Consider the following 21,173-nt stretch of genomic DNA (forward strand, 5'->3'; position numbering starts at 1 on the left):
GAAGGAGCATGAGTGGAGGTGAACTCTGGGAACTCAAAAGGAGAACAATACCTACCTTGGAGGCAGGACAGCTCTGAAGACTCCTAGAAGGAAAAACAAATTAGAAACGCTAATATAGAACCATTTGTTTATATGTCACTTGCTAACATAGTTTTGTAGTACTGCAAAGAACTGGTTTTACTATTGCCCCAACACAGTGGTACTTATTTGTCAACCTCGTAATGACCAGCAGTGGATCCTATGTCAAGCAGGCTGTAGACGCATACATCTGCAGCAATCTACTGAGCTAGCAAAACAGAAGAAGGTATAGAAACTTCTCTACAGCAAAGGGCTGGATGGGAGTGAATTGAAGGCCTGAACTATAGCCCACAGAAAGCCTCTCAGCTGGAACCCAGGGAAAGCTGCATCCTGGTACTCGCTCTTAGTCGGCCTCGCCCCCATTCCCTACGGAATCATGATTTCTCTTCTAGCAAAGCATTACTCATGAAACTATTTAAAACATTAGCCTAACAAAATCATATTTTCAAAAAGCCGAGCGGTTCAAACAACTAAGAGCCCATTGACAGGTTTCTCCTGTGGTGGAAATATGTCTGAGGTTGCTCGTGAGGAGCGGGATCAAGATGGGAGAGTCCCATTTTATGATGGCATGCAGTGCTACCAGGAGACTAGGATAGCGGGCCTACTGATGGATCGTGTTACATTTGGGATGGTGGGGTGGAATGCTGTAATTGCCCTGAAAGTATTTTAACAAATTGCATTTTAAGGGACCATGTGCCTGAAAATTGAAATTTGCTAAGGTTAATTAAAAATGGTTTAATGTATAGGGTGTGGCTAGGGCAAGAGGGATGCAAAGGAAAGTGGACCGGGTGGGGAAAAAAACAGTGTTATCCCCCAGCCCCAGGAGGAATAAAATGGAAAGGGGAAAGAAGAAATAATTCTAGTTCATGCAGTCTGGGAAAGTGTGGATCAGGACAGGGGTGGTTGGACTCCTGCCTAGATCCAGTGGGCATAGGGGCAAGTTTCACAACCTAAGTGGTGGGGTTCCAGGAAGGTCTCAGTGCAAGTGGTGGAGCTGAGGGGAACATCTGAGCACAGTTGGTGGAGCTGCATGAACATCTCAATGCAGGTGGTGGAGCTGTGGAAACATATCAGCAAAAGCAGTGGAGCTGGGAGATTCCCCCAGGCACAGGCGGTGGGACCTGGGGGAATATCTCAGGACAAGTAGTTTATTTTGGGAAATCATCTCCACATATGGTGGTGCTTGGTGTATCATCTCAGCTCAGGTGGTCGAGCTGCGGGAACGACTCAGCAGTGGTGGTGGAGCAGGGAAAATATCTCAGTAAACGCGGTGGAGATGGAGAAACATTGCAGTACGTGGGTTGGATGTCGGGTAACATGGTGGCAGAGCTAGGGGAAACATCTTGACATCTTGACACAGGTGTTGGAGCTAGCAGAAACATCCCGGCACAGGTGGTGAAGCTAGAGGAAACATCTCGGCACAGGTGGTGGAGCTAGGGAAAATATCCCAGCAGAGATGGCAGAGCTAGGGGAAACATCTCAGCACAGGTGGTGGAGCTAGAGGAAACATCTCAGCACAGTTGGTGGAGCTAGGGGAAACCTCTCAGCACAGGTGGTGGAGCTAGAGGAAAGATTTTTGCACAGGTGGTAGAGCTAAGGGAAACATCTCAGCACAGGTGGTGGAACTGGGGGACCATTTCAGTAGAGATGCTGGTGTGGACAATTCAGAACATGAGTTTGAGCTGATTGGACATCTTAAGGCACAGGTTGTATTTTCCAAGGAATATCTAAAAGGCAGAGGCAATAACTTGAAGATCAAACAACATAGTGGGTGTTTCATAGCAGGGCAAATGTGGTTGGAACAGGAAAGAGAAGAGGGAAGCTGGGAAACATCTCAGTAGAAAGCTGATATTGAGACCATCAGCTGATGCAGTGCAGTAGATCCCATGGGAAGTCACTGTATGCTTTTCGGAAGACAGACCCCACTATTTGGCAGCATCTCTTCACTTCACCCACACAATCAGTGGGTTTTCCAAATCTGATATGGGACAATTCAATTAGTTTGCTTACAGATATGTATTAAAATTACAATATGTATCTTTCTGGCCTCAGACCATATCCAATAATGGCAAAGGAAATGTCCATAAATTTATATAGCACATATTTATTTAAGAATGTGTGTTTGTATGTTTGGGATTGTCTCCAGCCCCATAACAGTTGGTGGGCTGAAATGTTGGCCCAAGGTCGGCATACCAGTTTGGGCTATACTGGCAATAGTGAAATTTGATCAACACCACCCATTCGCCCTGCAAAGGGCGGGGTCTGGCCCTGTGCTATTAGTATAGGTGATTTCTGGAGATTGCTAATTTTGCATCTTTTCCAAAAGTTGGAAGTTGGGACACAAGGTCGGCATACCAGTCTGCGGTGTACTGGCAATAGTGAAATTTGACTAACCCCACCCATTTGCCTTACGCAGTGGTGGAGCGGGGTTCAGCCCTGTGCTATCAGTATAGGTGATTTCAGGAGATTTCCAATTTCGTAATTTTTCAAAAATAGGAAGTTATGCCACAATAAAACATACACAAGGCTATAGCAGACCCCCACCTGCTTGTCAGCTACAGACCCGTGCAATACCGGGTGGTACCGCTAGTACTGTCATATAACCTGTTGTCAAGCATTCCCAAAGTTCACAACAAGAAAACTGGAGAGCAGTGGAAGAAACAATTTGGCCAGGAGCACGCAATGTGGAGAAGTCTTGGTGACACCTCGGTTCTATTGGTTTCACAGAAGACATCCTAGACCACATCTCCCTCATCAAGAGAAGCCCAGGGAGTGGGTGCGGGCCTTCTATCGGAGTGGAAGGATATAAATTGCCTGACGATTTCAGGACCTACTCGCACCAATCCCCCCTGAATCCTCAGTTGGCTACACTAAAGCGTGTTCTATCGAGGAGGCTCCGCCTGTGCTTGCGCAAAGGTGGCCAGGATACCAAATGGCCCAGTGGACTTCCTGGAAACGCTGCTATTAAACATGCAGTTAAAAGAGCTGATGCATCCAGGTTGAAATCAATTTCTGAAGTAGGAGGACAATCAGAATGGTCGTCTGATACCTAATTGCTTCTTACGCTTCTTGAACAGCAGGCAAAGAATTGAGATGCTGAGGAGTAGAAAGACCAGGGTTACCAGCGACCCCCCGATGATCAGCCACAGGACAGGGACTTCGACGTTCGACTGCAGGAGACCTACAAAACACAAAAATAAGTTTGTAATTTTTGCTCAGCTGTTTCTAACTTCTAGCGAAGTAGTAATCTTTATAAAACTTCTAAGGACGACCCGATTACTGTGCCCCACAGCTGTGGTGTTTGGCATAGATGTGGAAGACTGGCATACTGACAATGATGTTATTAGATTATTGCATATGACGCTGTTTGCAGCGAGAAAGCCCAGCCCCGTTAAATGGAAATCTCCGGAGGGTCCATGTGTGTGTGTGGGGCAAGGACTGGTATCTAGCCTTTGTGAGCAGGAGAGGCACACGCTGGTACATCAGCAAGGGATGGATAGGGCGGAGCAGCTTTGAGATTTGTTTGAACAATTCATCTGAGGGGGTGAAATTTGTGGTTAAGGTCTGCACTATAATCGGCACCACCACAGATAAATACTCCTTGCTACCTTATTTTATTTGATTATTTTCTCTTTCCCATGCTACAATTGTATGTTTGTTGAGCTCTGTTTTATTTAGTTTTGGTTTGGGGGAGAGGATGTGGGGAGGAGGAGGTATTTCTGCAGGGAGAGCGTGGGGGGACAGGGCCCGGGACTTTTATGTGTAGAATGCTGGACTTTTTATTACTGTGCTATCTGTGGCGAATTTGTTACTGGAGAAGGGTCCCCAGACCTCTGTTTTGTTCATCTTATTGCATCGTATTGTTTCTCCGTGTGTGTTAATACCCTTTCATTAATGAAAAAAAGAGTTACATTTTCTTTTGAACTTTTAAAGAGGAGACATTAAACCAAAGTGAAAGAGCACAGTTCAAAATAAGGCACTTGTCTCTGTACGCAAAATACGTACTACAGTATAATAATTCCAATAAAGATAGCGATGCAATGCAAAAAATAGGATCCATGGGAGAAAATGCATCCAACCTCTGAGTCAGGCGTCTAATTTCATGAGGGATAATAATGATTCAGAAGTCTATTGCAATGGACTGGTAGAGAAATCTAGCAGGACACGGTGTCAGTCACCTCAAAGACCTTGTAAGAGCTCTTCATGAATCTGGCCCCGAGTTTGGCCTGAGACGTGAACGCTAGATCAGAAGGAGTTCTGCCTAAAGGGTAGTCCTAACTTTGGCGGATGGCATTTAGCCGAAAAAAAGTTTCTGCAGATTTTATTTTACAACCCTTTTTACCATAAAATCTATATCTGGTGAGTTGGAGAAGGGTACATAAAGGTGGGAGGGAGGTTATAGGTGCAAGTGGGTGTGCAGTGAGTGTCCCCCTGCATTCTGTGATGAAGGTAGAAAAATCCGCAAAAATGAATTCGGAAAAATGGCATTAGCAAAAAAATAATAATAATTCGAGGAATGCTAGTAGATCCGTGTACAGCCTTTCAGGTCCACGGAAAGCTAATTAACTTGTTTCAGATAAGGGTGATGTGCCAATGTGCCCTCTTACGTACCACAACACAAACATGTTCACAAATGAGCACACTGTCCGATCATGATACAACATCCCTTAATATAATAAGTCTCAGTGTACGTTTCAAGTCTTCCTATTATTTATGGGAAATCCTAAACCTGTTATCAAAAGTTATATATTTATCCATTTGAATAAGGTTTATAGATTATTAGAAAAAATTGTAATTGACCAACATTTGATCCAGAGAACAACCAGTGTAAATACCTCATGCTCTAGCCAATCAGACCCTTTCAGCAAATGATCTTTTTAAACATTTTCTATTTGTGATACAGCTTATTCAAATGTACACAACAATAACCAGGATACCAATCCCTGCTAAAAATCAATTTCAAGGTACCTCAAATGGAGCAAATCAATCATGTTAAAATATAAAAAATGTTCACTATTTTCCTCCAAAACGTAGTAAAATAAATAATACAGGCAAGGTTGTTTCCACTCATAAATTCACTCCAAAGTGAATGTTCCGGTATAGTTCCCCTTATTCCTGCTGATCTCATCGCACCCGCCCTTAACACATCCAAGGACCCACACACACACACAGCAAGTGTATCACTGATTCAAATTCCTCTTCCCCACAGAGTCGACATTCCCTACTGTCTTCCGGTTCCTGGTACCATGCACCTACTATCTCTCTAGTTCTGGCCGCATTGAATTTTAGTTTTAAGTAGACCCAAACTAGATAGTTGCCCACAAATTGTTGGATGTAAGTTGGGGATCCCTGTTTCATCAGTATGTAGGCCACACATTCTGTTGCAGAGGTTTTAGTGCTCAAATTTACCACAGACTGGTCATGGCTATGGGCGACCAATATGTCTTTCATCTAGCTAGCTTATCTAGCCTGGATAAAGACCAAACCTCTGCACCATAGGTTACCATGGTCGTTGATTTAGACTGGTAAAGCTGGCTCAAAGACCCTGTTGAGAACCCACCTCCCCTCCTGGTGAAGGAGCGTATGCCGCCCAAGATCACGTCAGCTCTCAATCTGATTTGTTCAAAATGTATAGAGCTGGTTAATCTGAAGTTCAGATGCATGGGAAGATATTTGTAAGGGACCACCTCCAGCTTCTCCCCATCAATCACCCAGGTTCGAGTTTTTTTTTTCCTCCTTCCTAAATCGAAGCTCATTATTTTTGGTTTTGAAATGTTCATCACAAGGGAGTTTTCCACTGCATAAGCCTTCAATTTGGACAGTGAGGATTGCAGACCGCCCGGCGTTAGATCTAAAATTACAAAGTCGTCCACATACCCCAGCCATTGGACCGAGACCGAGCCTAGTTTGGGGGGTATAGCAGTCAGGGATCCCAGTGCCTCCCCCATGTCCGCCAGGTATAGGATGAATAATATGGGGGCCTATGAGCATTCTTGTTTGAGGCCTTTATTCACGTCTATCCAGGCAGTGGTCCCTCCCTGCTCGTCCCATCTAATATTTACTCTGGTCTCAGAGTATAGTAAGGTAATCGTTTTCAGGAGCCCTAGCTGAATGTTATTTATCAACATTTTCCACCACAACCTAATGCGGTCCACCGTGTGAAACGCGGCACTAAAATCAATTAATGCTGCGTAAACAGGGAGCTTCCTAATACCCGCGTGTTGCATTATGGTAGTTAGTGCCAGGATGTTGGTACTGGTGTTTGAGTTTTTCCGGAAACCAGTTTGGTTGAATGGGATAATGCTGGATCGTTCAGCCCAGTCCTCCAGTTCTTTCAAAAGGACCCGGGCAAATACTTTGCTGGCACATCCAGCATGGAGAGCTGGCGATAGTTGTTTGGATCATCCTGCCTGCCCTTTTTTAGTATCGGTACAATTATCCTGTCGCGCCAAGATTTTGGAATCAACTGTACAATCTCCATACTACTAAAAAGGCAATGGAGAACATATGCCCAAGACCCAGGTCCGCTTTTAATAGTGAGCTGCAAATCCCATTGGGGCCAGGTGCCCTGGAGGACTTGCTAGCTCCAATAATTCCCAGGATGCCATCTGGTCCCAGCCCATAAATCTAATTCGCCTCAGGTACCCTCCAAATCGCATCCTCCGGCAGCATGCTGCCAAGGGCCTGCTGAATGTATTTTACCCAGCCCTACCCTGGAATCCCATTCAACATTACTGTTTTCTGTTCCTTACCAGTTACGATCCTCCAGAAATGTTTTGTCTTGTTTTGCGAGGGAGGCCTGCACTAACTCCCGCCACTAAAAACATTCTTTCACGTACTTATGGCTCTACAATCATTTGTAATAGTTACGTTTGGCGTCTCTTACCCCTTCACTATGCTCAACTACAGACACTTCTGGCTTTGCTATGGCCGCAATTCCCCCCTCAGCCTCCTCTTTCTATCCCATATTTCTCTATCATATAGATGGTGCTTAGTGTATGCATGACTGTAACGCTCACCTGATTCCCGTAGAGGCGCCAGTCTTGACTGGGCGTATACCGTATCTTCAAAGGTGATGTGTAACACACGGCTGGCTCTTTGGGCTGGACCTCTGTGCACTGTATGTCTGACTCGAAGGGTAAGATGTCTTAGGTAAGTGAACGCCGTGCTCTCCATCTGCCTCGGGGCAGGGTGCTGTAACCAGTTTCTTCACTGGATAAGGGGAGCAGGCCTCTTGACTTCAGAGAACTGCTGTCTGTCGTTTACTGCACGAACGGTAAGTTTCGAGTAATTCTAATGTCTTTAAAGTCTTTAGTAATGATGTTTCTTGTTTTGCAGGGTTCCGGCAATGGTGGATGACGGGCTGAAGTGAGTTGAAGATGGAGCCCGTGTGATGAATAGAAGCGCCTGGAAGCACGTAAGTAAGCGCTTGTTGCCTGCTTCACGATGCGCTCTAACTGTCTTTTTATTTTGCAGGTACAAGTTCGGAGCGGCTGCAGGGTGCCGGAATACCCACTGGGTTAGATGTGGAAAGGAGTAATGGCACGTGAGTATTAAAGTTCCCCAATGTCTTTAAACGCACCTTGTTTTGTCTTTCAGATGCGGGATGCAGCGCCGAAGGCCTCCGGAGCGTGCGAAGAGTTGGTAAGCTTTTGTCTTTCAGATGCCGGAATGCAGTGTGAAGACCTACGGAGCGCACGAAGAGTAGGTAAGCCTTTGTCTTTCAGATGCCGGAATGCAGCGCGAGGAGTTGGTGACAGCCGATGGACCAGGTAAGTGAAGAGCTGTCACTGAAGACCGTAATGCTAACCTGTTCTTTCTTGTCTTTATAGGTGTTGCTGAAGACTGGATTCAGGATGGTAAGCCTTTTTCCTTAGGCCCAGGATCAGATGCAGAAGACACAATGAGCGTTCTGCTGCAGAGGATGCAGAATAACGCAAAGCAAGATTCATCCATCGGGTGTGGTTTAAATAGCCTCCTGTAGTGCTTAGGTGTCTCCTTCCACAGCCACGCCTAGGTAAGAAAAGAGTTCCTGCTTTCCAGAAGAGTTCCAGTGTTCTGAATCTAGGGAGTGGCTCCTGCCCCACCCAACAGGAAAGGTAGTTCCAAACAGAAGAGGATCAGAGGCTCAACTGGCAGGCAAGTAAGCAGCATGGTCTGCTGCAGGTAAGTCCACCCAAGCATTATGAGCCCGGCGCTTCCAGCGCTGGGACTGGGCATATTTATGAGCCTGGTGCCACTGGCGCCAGGACTGGGTCCAAAAGGTCCCAATTGGGACTGGTTGGCACTCGGAACCTGGGTTATGGATCTGTTTCCAAGGGAGTTGGGAAAACCCTGACCTTTTGGAAGCAGAGATCATGACAATGGCCAGAACTCACTCTCCACACTGGCTGTATAGTGGTCAGAGAGCACCCCTGGATAATTACCCAAATTGACCTTTTACAATTGACCTTTTGCACAATTGACCTAATTATAGTGGTCCTAATTGACCTTCTGCACAATTCACCTTTCTATTATTTTAGTTGTTTTATATATGTATTGGGTTGGTTTTGGGTTAAAAATAATATAAGGGGATTGGGTGGGGGATTGTGGGGGGTTTTGGATTGGGCGGGGCATTGCGGGGGGTTTCCCCCCGCATATATGTCCTAATTGACCTTCTAAATTAGGTCAATTCTCCTGAGGTCAATTGTGAAAAGGTCAATTAGTAAACAACCCTGGATAATACCCAAAGCCTTTTCAAACTGTGGTATCCCCAGTGCGACAGTCCCATCCTCAGCGAGTACATAGGTGCCCAAAGCATCTTGTGCGGCTGTGATGGCCAAAGCCAAATTACGGTTGTTCCATGAGATGCGATTCAGACCCTATTGACACTTAAATTGCCCGTAGTCCTTGAAAGCTTTTCCCTTGCTACTCTCCAAGCATGGGTGCACACACATATCCAGCACAATCAAATGAAAGTTAGCAACAAACATGTAATCCAATGTGCTACTGCCTCCGTGCCCCACCCAAGAGTAATTGGGCGGGATATCTGACGGGCGAGCACCATTCATTACTGAAAAGCCATACAGAGATAATAGGCCTAACTATCTGCTCCACCAAAGGTGGGTTCTCAATTTATGTTCTCTGCTTGCCATCAAATCAATATCAGGAAGTTCTCCCCCCAAGGAAATGTCATAAAGTGGTATAGAGGCGGTGAAGTCCCTGCAAAGGATGATCAGGCCCTCAAACGACTGATCGCCCAGGATTCCCTACAAATCTTTGAGGAGCACAGACACAATTCTCTCATACGGAGGAACATAAATCACAATGTGGAGCATTTCCTGTCGGCAAATCACTGTGTGTCTGGCATAATAGGTATTTTTTCCCACCAGAATGTTTAAAGAGGAGGAGCTACCCTCCACCACCTCCATAGAATTCTTTACCCCTAGAACAAGTCCCTCTTCGGGTGGACCCTTTTCTGCCTCTCGCTTTAAGAAGTTCCAGCCGTCCACCACCAAGGGGGCCATCAAACAAGTCTCCTGCAGCATGACGAGACTCAGCCCTTCAATGTATTCCATTAAGCCATCCTGAGAGAATAGTTGTGTGTCCTCTGGTGTTCCAACTTAGGCCAAAAAAAAGGCAGATTGTAGTCAAGATTAGGGATGCTGTGCTCCCCTCATCTCCAACATGTTCGCCAGCCACTTCCATTGGGGCTCATCAGCCCGAAACCCCCTACCCCCTGGCCGTATTACGAGAAGGCATAGCAATGATTTGGTCCAGGTGCATGGTGGCCTGCAGGAATATCACTGATTCAGCTCCCTTTTCCTCCCTTTTGTCAGAATTAGAATCTTTTTTGAGAAATTCAGCAATGTCCTTGTATCTTTTATTTTTTTTATTTCTTTATTGGCATTTCAGATAACAACATAAACAACACAGAACCCTTCCCCGCCCCCACCCTTCCCACCCCCCCCGGCGCGCATGAGAAGGTAGCCTTAAAGAACATATAGGGTAAGCCAGACCACAAAACCGCTGTTATGTAAACAATCCAACCAGCTTGCCCTCCACACCTGTGAGAACGTAGTGTCCAAATTATACAGTCCATAGTTCCGGTATCAGGGATCAAGTGGAGACCCCACCACAGAGTCAAGCATCATGGGGGAACCCCGCGCAACAGGAGACATAGAATCTTCCCTCCCCGGTTGATTGAGAAGGTACACTGTATATATGGATCCCACATCTGACTGCTACTTTGATGATTTCTTCGTAACACCCCCCAACGCACCTCCATATCATTAAAGTACAATATGTCCGCTGACCATTGTTCAACCGTCGGACTCCGCTTCCGCCCCCACACCATGGCCACCCGGCGTTTAGCCAAAATCAAGAGGAGACCCACCAATTTCCTAGTCTCTTTGGGTATCTGTTCTGTATATCCCAGCAGGGCCACAACAGGGTCCGGCGCAAGTCGCTGCCCTACAATGTCCCCGATTACCCCAAACACCTGCTGCCAAAAGTGCACCAATTCCACACACTCCCAGGCCACATGTAGAAACCCCGCCATCTCCCGAACACACCGGAGGCAAGCCCCCGACCTCTAAGGGAAATAGCGTTGTAGCTGAGCTGGGGAATAGTAACCCTGATGCAAAAATTTGAAATGGATCAGCTTATAGTTTGAATTAACCGCCCCTTTCTTGGTCATCATAAAACAGTACTCCCAGACATCAACTGGTATTTCCTGCTCTAAGGAGCTCTAAGGACCTTTCCCACAGCCCCTTTGAGGATGTCCCAACACTAGACCTGCCCCTCAATGCCAATCCATACAGTTCGGAGAGTATGTGTCTCCCTATGTCCCCCCTATCACCCTATCAAGCACCACGGCCACCTCAGGTGGTTCAGGAAAGGTTGGAAACAACCGCTGCAGCGTTACCCTCAGTCTATAATATAAAAACACACCCAGTGCTGTCAGGACTCCCCTTTCCTTCAGTTGGTCGATAGAGACAAACCTCCCATCAGGGAACAGCTCTCCCCATGTAGTGACACCCAGCCGCTTCAGCATAGCCACATAACCCTCTTCACTGGTCAGGGGAATCCCAGGGACAAACAGTGGTAGGAGTCTTGGTGAGTATAGAAGACCCACACTGGGAGCTCTCTCCAATATCGCCCAGGCCCAGCATGTCAGCTCCATCAAATTCCGAGGATTCCGAGAGCGACTCGGGGTCGTTAGAATGACCGACCTCAACAATGTTGGGGACGCGATGGATCTCTCTATCTCCACGTGTCTATGTTCCGCTGCCATTCCGTACCAGTACCGAAGATAGCTGGCCTGCGCCACTTTATAATATAACTCAAAATCCGGAAGTGCCAACCCTCCCTCACGAACTGGTGCCGTGAGCCTCTCCCAGGAGACCCGAGCCTTCTTGCCCGCCCATATGAACTGCAACACTGATGCCTGGAGGTCCGGAAAATACTTCTGGGGTACCTTTATAGGTACATTCAAAAACACATACAGAAATTTGGGGAGAATAGTCATTTTAACCACCGAGATCCTACCGTACAGGTTAAGCGGGAGCGAGGTCCAGCTCGCCATCGCTCGTTTGGCTGAATCCAGAGCTTCCGCATAGTTCCTAGCATATACCACCCTCTCTTCCCTCACCACCGTGACCCCCAAATATCGAGTATTGTGCAGAACCCACTGGAATCCCCAGTTATCTCGAAAGTGGGACACCCCCCGTCAATGAGAAAATAACTGACTTACTGGTGTTTATACGCAGCCCCGAGAGTTCGCCAAAGCGCCGTAGATCCGACATAATCGGGTCAAGATTAGCTTCAGGATGACGGATGAACAGGACCATATCGTCCGCGTATAACAATATAATCATCTTATGGGTATTGAGCTGAACCCGCGTTGCAAATGAAACTCCCGAGCCCACTCCGCTCATGGCTCTATCGCCAGTGCGAAGAGCAAAGGGGAATAGCGGGCAGCCCTGACGTGTTCCTCGCTCAAGCGGTAGTACCCTGGAGTTCCGCCCATTCACTCTCACCCTGGCTACCGGATCAGTATATAGAAGTGACACCAGGGATATAAAGAACCTACCAAGACCCAGTCTTTGTAAAACAGTAAATAGAAACGGCCATTCAACAGAATCAAATGCCTTGGCGGCATCCAGCAGAGCCGCCACCACCGGGTCCTCCGTCGGCAGCGCCGACATGAGGCCAAACATTCTCCGCAACCCGAAAGAGGTCGACCGACCTGGGATAAATCCCGCCTGGTCCGCCCTCACCAAAATAGGCATCAGCGGCGCTAACCGTCTCGCTATAACTTTCGCCAAAATCCTATTATCCAGATTGATAAGCGAAATTGGGCGGCATGAGGAACAGTCCCCCTCTGGCTTCCCGGGCTTCAAAAGTACGACCACTACGGCTTCCCTAAGTGTGTCTGGTAAGCGCCCCATAGATATTGCCTCCTGGTACATCAACAACAAGCGTGGAGCCAGCCTCTCTGCATAGCACTTATAAAATTTGGCTGTGAAGCCGTCAGGACCTGGAGATTTCCCGCCCGGTAGAGATTTAATAGCATCCACCACCTCCTCTAGTGTCACAGGACTATTCAGCCACTCCCTGTGCTCCTTGTGCACCAATATAACCCCACCTCATCGAGGAACGCCTCTAACTCCACTCGTCTCGCCGTTAATTGTGATGAGTACAAGTGGCCATAGAACTCTTCGAATTCATGGCCAATGCCCTCATCGTCATAATGATCAACACCGTTCCCATCCGTGATCATTATCACCCTATTATCCCGCCCACTCAATCGAGTTAGCTTAGCAAGTGACCGTCCCGGGGCTTGACCTTCACCATATTTCCGAGGGGCTATGTTATCCCACATATATTTAATCTCCCTCTGCGCTAGTGTCTCATACTCCTGCAGTTTCCGTTTGATGGCACCCTGCTGAGCCCAATCCGGAACGGGAGCCTCTTCTTGTAGCACCCGTAATTCCTCCTCTGTATCAGCCAGATCTTTCCGCAGCCTTTTCAGGATCCCCACCTCCTTAGCTATACATTCACACCTAATCACACACTTAAATCCCTCCCACAGGACACCAGCAGATGACACCGACCCATCATTGACCTCAAAGTATGCATCTATGGCCCTCGTCAGTTCTTCCTTAAAGAGCTTATCCGTAAGCGCTTCACTTTTAAATCTCCAAGGAGGCCTCACATTATCCCGACCCTCCAAACGAATTGACAACAAAACTGGAGCATGGTCTGATAAAGTGCGGGCCAAGATACCCACCCCAGCGGATCGACCCATAATTGCCCGTGACACAAGGAAATAATCTAGTCGAGCCACAGAGCTATGCGGTGCCGAGTAATGTGTGAATTGTCTCACTCCACGGTTCCTCACCCTCCAGATGTCCTCAATATCCCACACTGGGCACATACCTCGTAGTTTCATGGAAGTCTTATTGCTTGAGCGCACTGCGCTCCGCACCCTATCCAGGGATGCATCCAATACAGAATTAAAGTCCCCAGCCCAGATGATTTCCCCCTCGGGAAGCGCCCCCAATTGCCGCTCCATCCAGTCCAGAGGCTCTGTGGTATCCTGGTTAGGTCAATAATAACATATCATTGTATATAACCTCCCCTGGATAACTCCCTGCACTATCAAAACCGCCCTGACCAACCGAAACCCCACCGATTTATGCACCAGGATACCAACACCTCTGGAATAGGAGGAGTAAGAAGAAAAATATCTATGGCACCCCCAGTTTTTCCCAAACTTAGATTCAGCTTCCGGTGTCAAATGAGTCTCCTGAAGGAAGGCCACCCCAATTCTATGACGTTCCAAATATTGCAAAACCTTCTGACATTTGGGCAAATTGTTAAGACCCCTGACATTCCAGGTCATGAAATGTACTGTTGCCATCTGCAGATGATAAACCACACACTCCCCCTGCTTCGACAAACCCCACAGGCCTCCAGGCTCCCAATGCGCCCCATTGGTCCTCCCTGTCCCCCCTCCCGCCTCCCCATTCTACCGACAACCCCCCAACTCGTCAGTGGTCGCTCCCTTCCCCACCACACCCTCCTGCCCCCACAACGAAGACCCTTCCCCCACCCACGCTGGAACCCCCAACTCTCCAGCACCCCAACATCCACCCACACATTCATAAACAGCTTGCGCTCAGGTGGCAACTACGAGCCCAACCTCCCTTCGCACCCCCACAGGATAGGTGTCTCTGCTCTTGAAACTAACATAAACTGCTGAAAGCGGCAGCAACATCACCAAGTTTTCCCATGCCAAAGGATGTCAGGCCTCCCCCCTACGCGACCCATGAGACTTCGGAAGCATGTCAAGAAAAGAGGAGGCCTCCTCGTGAGACTGAAAAAACAATGACTTCCCTTCATGCACTACCCGTAGCTTGGCAGGGAATAACATCGCATATTGCAGGCCTTTGTCCCTCAGCCATTTCTTTACTTCCTTAAAGGATTTCCTGGCAGCCTGCACTTTATCAGAAAAGTCCGGGAAAAACTTAATCACATCCCCCTTATAAGACAAAGTACCTTTTTCTCTAGCTTTCCGGAGTGCCACATCCCTATCGCTGTAGTTCAATAGTCGGGCAATCAATCGGTCCTCGGCCGCTGGGGATCCTATGTGCCCTCTCCACTACACAGAGCGGGGAGAAGCCATCTGATCCCAAGGTTTCCCGCAGTATTTCCTCTACCAGTGCTTCCATGTCTCTCTGACCCGTCGACTCAGACAAGCCGACAATCCGTATATTATTCCGGCAGGATCTTGATTCAAGATCGTCCTGCTTCTCCCGAAGCCCTCTCAGGGCTTTCCTGACTTCCGACATTTCCCCAGAGACCGCCGCTGCCACCCCCTCCACCCCCGATAGACGCCCCCTCCGCCTCATCCAGCCTCTCTCCATGCTTGTCCAACCTGACCTGCATATGGTCCACTTTGCAAGTCAGGGTATCCAGCTTGCCATCCAAAGATTGTATCACGGACTGTAGCTGTAATAACATGGCTTTGATGTCCTGAAAGGCAGCCACCGGATCCGGTTTGAGTCCCATGCCCGACGTCTGTGCCGTTTCATCCGCTGTGCTGCCACTTTTGGCTTGCGTGGGCGTTTCAAAATTCAGTTTGGACTGCTGTTTAACCCCTTTCCACGGCTTGGTCATGGCTAGAATTGAGACCGGGGTGCAGCAGCACTATGCAGGGTGCGATGGCCAAGGCCCGGGGGCCCAGCAGGAGTCTTGTACCGGGTAGGGAAACAGACACCAAGATCCCCCAGAATCCGTCTGTCTCAGAGAGGAATGACCACAAATTACTCCTAACAAAGTCTTGCCCATCTCCACACCATCCAGCTGGAATCTCTCCGCCTAGCAGCCCAGCATCACAACTGCCACCTCATGCAGCCCTGAAGTAGCCAAGTTGTCAAAGGCCAAAAAGGTATGGAGAGGAGAATATTCCGGAAAAACACTAGCTCAGAGAGCGCCTCGTGAGTGGGTTGTATGCTCCCCCCACCGTGTGTGCACACAAGAGGTCACTCAGCAGGCCAACCCTGGAAAGGCAGCTCAAGGCACCCAGCAGCACCGTGCAGCACTATTCAAGCGGGCCTCACAAGAATCCAGCGGGTGCAAGGCACCATCCCCAGGGCAGATACAATATACCCCCAGTGTAGGTCCTCTTGGGAGCCGGTGGATCCAAGAAGAGCGTCTCTCAGTGCCCCTGTCCCCTCACACTGAACCAGCCTCCAAACCCTCTATTCACGGGTCTGCTGGTGCACGTAGCCACCAATCCTCCAAAGTCCTCACGGCGTATGGGCCGCCGCTGCAGAAAGCGTCGCCCGCTGTCGGCGAGAAAGCCGGCTCTCCACTACCGCTATACGCCAGGGCCGGCAGTCGCACAGCAGGGGGGGGCAGCACCCCCGGGCCAGGTGGGCAGTGTCGCTTCACCCGCCCTGAGACCCCTACCCCCCCGGCAGGTAACCCCCCGGCACACAGGGCCACCACCAGGGAGGGGGGGAGATCGCCGCCGGCCTCTCGCTCACCTCCTCCACGGCCGCCGCGGCCGTTCGCAGCCCCAGCCTCAGCCGGCGCACAGGTGCCGCTCCACCGCTGTCCCCGAGGCTCGCAATCTGCAGGCGGGCCGGCGGCCCCGTCCGAGTCAGCGTTCTGCTCCCTCTCCCGCACCTCCGCGAGAAGGATGCCCCGGCAGATCCTGTCCCCCCAGCTACCGGCGTCCAGGCGGTGGGGGGCACCGCACACCACTCGCCGCCTGCAGCCGCCTTCTCCCGAGCAGGGGCCCCGAAGAGCCGCCCCGTCGCTCCTCTGCAGGCTTGCACCTCCCCCACCTTCCGACAACGCAGGCCTCCTCTGCGGCAGCACACCGTCCGTTGAACTCCTCGCCGGCCTCACCGCTGCACTTTACAGATCCTCAGGGGGGCCTGACTTAAAGTAGCTTTTAGTGCCGCCACAAAAAGCAGGAGAGCCTCCGCAGAGACGCCGGATAGTGTTCCGGATATGGGATGTGCTGGGGAGCTTCACAGGCCTGCGGCCGTCTTGGTCGGGCTCACTAGTGCCCCCCCAATGTCCTTGTATTTAATACCACAAAAATTGGTCAGTTCAATAACTGAACAATCATTCCCCCTTTTGTACATTGCCTCTTGTTGCTCCAGGATATATTTCAAGATGTCTTCCGAGTGGAAATGGATATGTGACATGGCATAGGATGATCTCTCACGCATATCCACAATCCTAATTTCACTGCTGTTAATGTGTCGTAGTGGGGCAACAGTCTCGAACAGTTTATATAAAATGTATGGCCCTCCTGAAATAGGCTTTGTATCCGCAATGCCTTAGTCATATGGTCTTGGGACCTGGGCTTTTTGCTGCTGTTTCTGATGGGGCTGTAGCACTCTTTGCCACCCTCGTTAGTCTGGAAGGAGACATGTGAGTCCGGTTTGTTGGCGGCCGTGGGATTCTTCATCCTTTGGCCTGGTATTGGACCACAGGATTAGGAATTGGCACTCTCACTCGCCAGAATGCCCAGTTGGATGGTAGGTTGTACGGCCGTTCCTAGGTTGGTTCCCTCTAAGTCGGCTCTCTCACTTGCCCTTTTGCTTCCCACAGAGGGGGTATTAGCGGCCACCAGGATATTATTAGGCTTATTGAGCGTGTTAATGCCATCAATGTGATTTTCTTCCATGGTCTCCACCTCCCCCACAAGTGCCACTGCACAATTTGATTGGGGATTAGGTCTACAGGCCCGAGACCCTGGACTGCCTCTTCTGGGCCATCTCGACTACCAGAAGTACCAGTAGGCTCTTGTGCCCGCTTATTTTCAATAGTCCTTTTGTTCATCCTTTTTTTGTCTGGCAAATCAATGTACATGGCGGCCTGTTTAACAGACCTCTTTTCCTTCCTCTGATACCAGGTATTAGAGTCAGGTGCTGAAGTGGCCTCAGCCTCGGCTTCCCTTAGTGGCAACGCCACTGGGTGCTTCATGGTCGCTAGGGGTGCTGATTGTGCTGATTGTGCTGATTGTACTGATTGTACTGATTGTGCCACTTCCAGAAGTGATCCACGTCTCACTGATGAAGTACACAAAAGCAGAAATGGCCCAGTATGTTCCTGTTCTGTGCAGACAGCACATGGCCCAGCAGTTGGGAAAGGGACCAATTTAGCTAGAAAGGGAAGCTATGCCCCCCACACCTCCCTGAGTATCGGAATAGAATATTTTCTTTTAGTCCATATTGTAATAAAAATGATTGTGAAAGATGTTACAAAAATAGGTTATTTTTATTTTTTATGTGAAACAAGCATTTTGGTTGGCTTGTTTTTACTCATAACAATTATTGGTGGTTTTTTATTCTGTACATAAGGACATTGTGCATTTACTGAGGTGATGTAAACCAATAACGATATATGTAAAAAAAAATCAAACACACGTGTTATGCAGATTTTCAAATGCACATTGACAGTGAAAATAGTACAAACATTGCTGAATTGGTTTATTAAATAATGTACAAACAGGAATAGCCAAGCAATTAAACAGGTTATGTCCTCTTAACAAAATGTTTCTTTCCTATGCTGTTAGGGAGACTCATCAGGAAGAATGCTTGTTACACATACAGTTTAGCAATGGAATTACAGTAAGGATGAAGTGCTCTATATGGAAGAAATAAAGTCGAACATACTAAATCTGTGTGTGCAAAGCGAATTTGTACACTTAATACAAAATAAATTAACAAAATTATCTGAATGGGGAAAATAATGTTGTTTTTTTTACCATGAAAGAGAAGATATAGTGTAAGTTTGGTGAGGAAAATATAGTCAATAAATGACGAAGATGAGGAAGTAATGTTCATTTTCAGTTTGGCATTTCCGCTAACAGATCACCTGTGTCTAAGGGGCGCAACTTGGAGTCCAAGAGCTTGGTGTAACCCTTATATTGAGTAACTGCTGTTCTTTAGTTTCTATAAAATACATTAATATTCTATATCCCCTATTAAGAGGAGCACAGACTTTTTTGGCCAGGCGGTAGGCATGAAATAAACATCCTGTTGTGATGTCATGGCTCTTTCTTTCTCTTGCTGCACTGTGTACCCTGATGGCCCATTCACAGAGAAATAATATTACTTCTTATGGTGGTCTACAGAAATGTAAAATGTTTGCATATCTAAAATCCAAACTTTGTTTTGAAAAATCAAAGATTTTATAAACCAATAAATAGGGCAGAATAGAGAAAGGGGACATTTTAGGTAAGGAATTAAACAAACGTGTTTTTTTTATATCAGATTAGAGGTGTTCCATTACTGAAGACAAGTTTGTATCTTATTTAAATAACTATATAAATAGGAACCATCAAACATACGCCACCCACCCACTTTGCCAACACACGAAGGGACCCTCTGACCTGGAGTAGCGATGGAGGAGTTGGTGATGCCCACGTCGTTGGTGGCCGAGAAGGAGTAGTTGTTGGCCAGGCTACGGAGTTGTACCTGGACGGTGTGGTTGGTCAGCCAGGGATAGCTCTTGATGTCCATCACCAGGAAGTTTGAAGTGTTGACCATTATATGCCCATCCTGGTCCACCCAGGTGATGTTGGCGGGCGGGTTGGCCTGCACAAGGACAAACAAAACCACAAAGAGACCCGGGTCGCGGCTCTCTCGATACTTGGCATCCATTTGCACAATCTCTGGTTTGACTGACGGAAGAAAGAGAAAGAGAAAGAGCAAAACAATAAATCCAATATTTAAATAAGGAATTTCCACCTGAGACCAGTGAAGAGAGGAATACTACATATTCAGGAGCGCTATAGAAAACACAGTTGGTGGGTTTTTGCTGTTTAGCGCAGTAGCGATTATGTGTGCTACTTCATTGAAAACAATTGCAAACAAAGTGAAAACAGTGTTAAGTACAATATGCAAAGTCACGCATATAAGCCAGTCAGTCAGTAAGCGTTATTCAGCAAATTTGCCTTTAGAACACATATACAAATGCCTCATAAAATGGATTACATAAAATGATTAGATAACAGTTCATAGTAGACCTCAATATAAAATACACAATTCATAAAACTTAATCATTATAGTGCCTGCAAAAAAGCTAAGAAGCCTACATGGATTGGTCAATTGACTTGAGGCAGCATCCTATGCAACCAAGCGCGATAGATACATTTGGCTACAAAATGTACATCATTCACTGCAGCTGTAGATTTGCATAAATTCATTGCTTCTTCCATGATTTTCACAGATGTTTTTCTGAAGAGTGGTATCAAGTACAATTTCCTCAAATCACGGTAGCACTCACAAAAGAGCAAAAAAATGATAAACGGATTCCTTCTCTGGACCACATTTTGGACAGGTTTCTGTATTACTACACCTCCATCCACTTGTGCAGTGCACCCGTTCTAAACTCCAGGAATAGGGTATGGGGTACAGGTCCGGGCAGGTGAAAGCAAGTCCAGGTATCTCTCTCCACCTAAACCTGGTTATTTGGGGAAATATGCCTACTTTCAGGTTCAGGCATGAGGCAACGAGACGTTCTTGGATCTCGCGTTTGACAAACTGCTTAATGTCTCCTTTGGGACCACCGCAGAGGTTATACGGATTATGCCATAGTTCTTCCATGCCGGCCAGTTTAAGTTGTCGCCTAACATAAGCCGACTATGTAAGTGAGCGTCCACCAGGGAAGTTCATCAGATCTTTGTATACTGCTTTGTATTTAACAAGCGCGTGAGACCCCCAAAGTCTGAGACAGTAAAAAAAACGGTTTCCATGCCGACTGATGGATAATAGGGTCAAGACCACATTCCAAATGGAGCGGGGTATTGGGAAAACTGAACCGCAGTCTGAAAAGCTTTTTCAGGAATGTGCTCTCTGCTACTTCTAAGTTTAAGCACCTATTATGGCACCCAGATCGCTTAGCTTAATACAATTATTGGCTGTAGACTATTAAAAGGAGTACATCTTTTCTACTGCATACTGCAAACAATATTTTTCCCTCGTTTTATTTTTTTACTTGGCATATCATTGAAGTTGTTTGGAATCATTGTGTAATCAATCCACATGTAGTTTCTGCCAACACATGTAAAGTGACATTATAACTTAAGTCAGTTTCTTTGTTTGCAATTATTAGAAAAAGTGGGCCTTTTTTGGTGGAACATGTGGATTCAATATTAAAATATCCCATCGAAAAATAACGTCCAAAAAAGTAACTATCACAAAATAAAGAGTGCAAGCCTATTACATCCCATTAAACACTTTACAGAGTGAGCTGAGTGTTCCGTGTTGTGGGTACACTCTGTTACTTTGTTGCAGTGGTGGAATTGTACAGATCATCTCTGTTCACTGTAAAAAGGAGGTGGCTTGCTACATATACTGAACGCAGAGCAGAGTAAGCGGAGTGAGCTGAGCGTTCCGTGTTGTGGGTACACTCGATTACTTTGTTACAGTGGTGGAATTGGATGGAGTCTTTCATCTCTGCTCATTGTAAAAAGGAGGTGGCTTTCTACATATACTGGACGCGGAGGAGCAGAGTGAGCTGAGTGTTCCGTGTTGTGGGTACACTCTATAACATTGTTACAGCGGTGGACCTGTATGGAG

At 47.5% G+C, this 21,173-nt stretch overlaps 1 protein-coding gene across 1 annotated transcript in view; it reads right to left on the reverse strand.

Moving 5' to 3' along the window:
- TMEM25 (transmembrane protein 25) overlaps positions 1–21,173 on the reverse strand; it is a 142,016-nt gene that overhangs the window by 21,225 nt on the left and 99,618 nt on the right. The window contains exons 4-6 of the mRNA XM_069614431.1: positions 18,983–19,273; positions 3,128–3,259; positions 56–83 (exon numbers count right to left, since the gene is read on the reverse strand). Coding sequence (XP_069470532.1) covers positions 56–83; positions 3,128–3,259; positions 18,983–19,273 — 451 coding nt within the window. The remainder of the gene's footprint in view (positions 1–55; positions 84–3,127; positions 3,260–18,982; positions 19,274–21,173) is intronic.

This window comes from Ambystoma mexicanum, chromosome 9 (assembly GCF_040938575.1).
Source record: "Ambystoma mexicanum isolate Mex_15411 chromosome 9, UKY_AmexF1_1, whole genome shotgun sequence".
NCBI lineage: Eukaryota > Metazoa > Chordata > Amphibia > Caudata > Ambystomatidae > Ambystoma > Ambystoma mexicanum.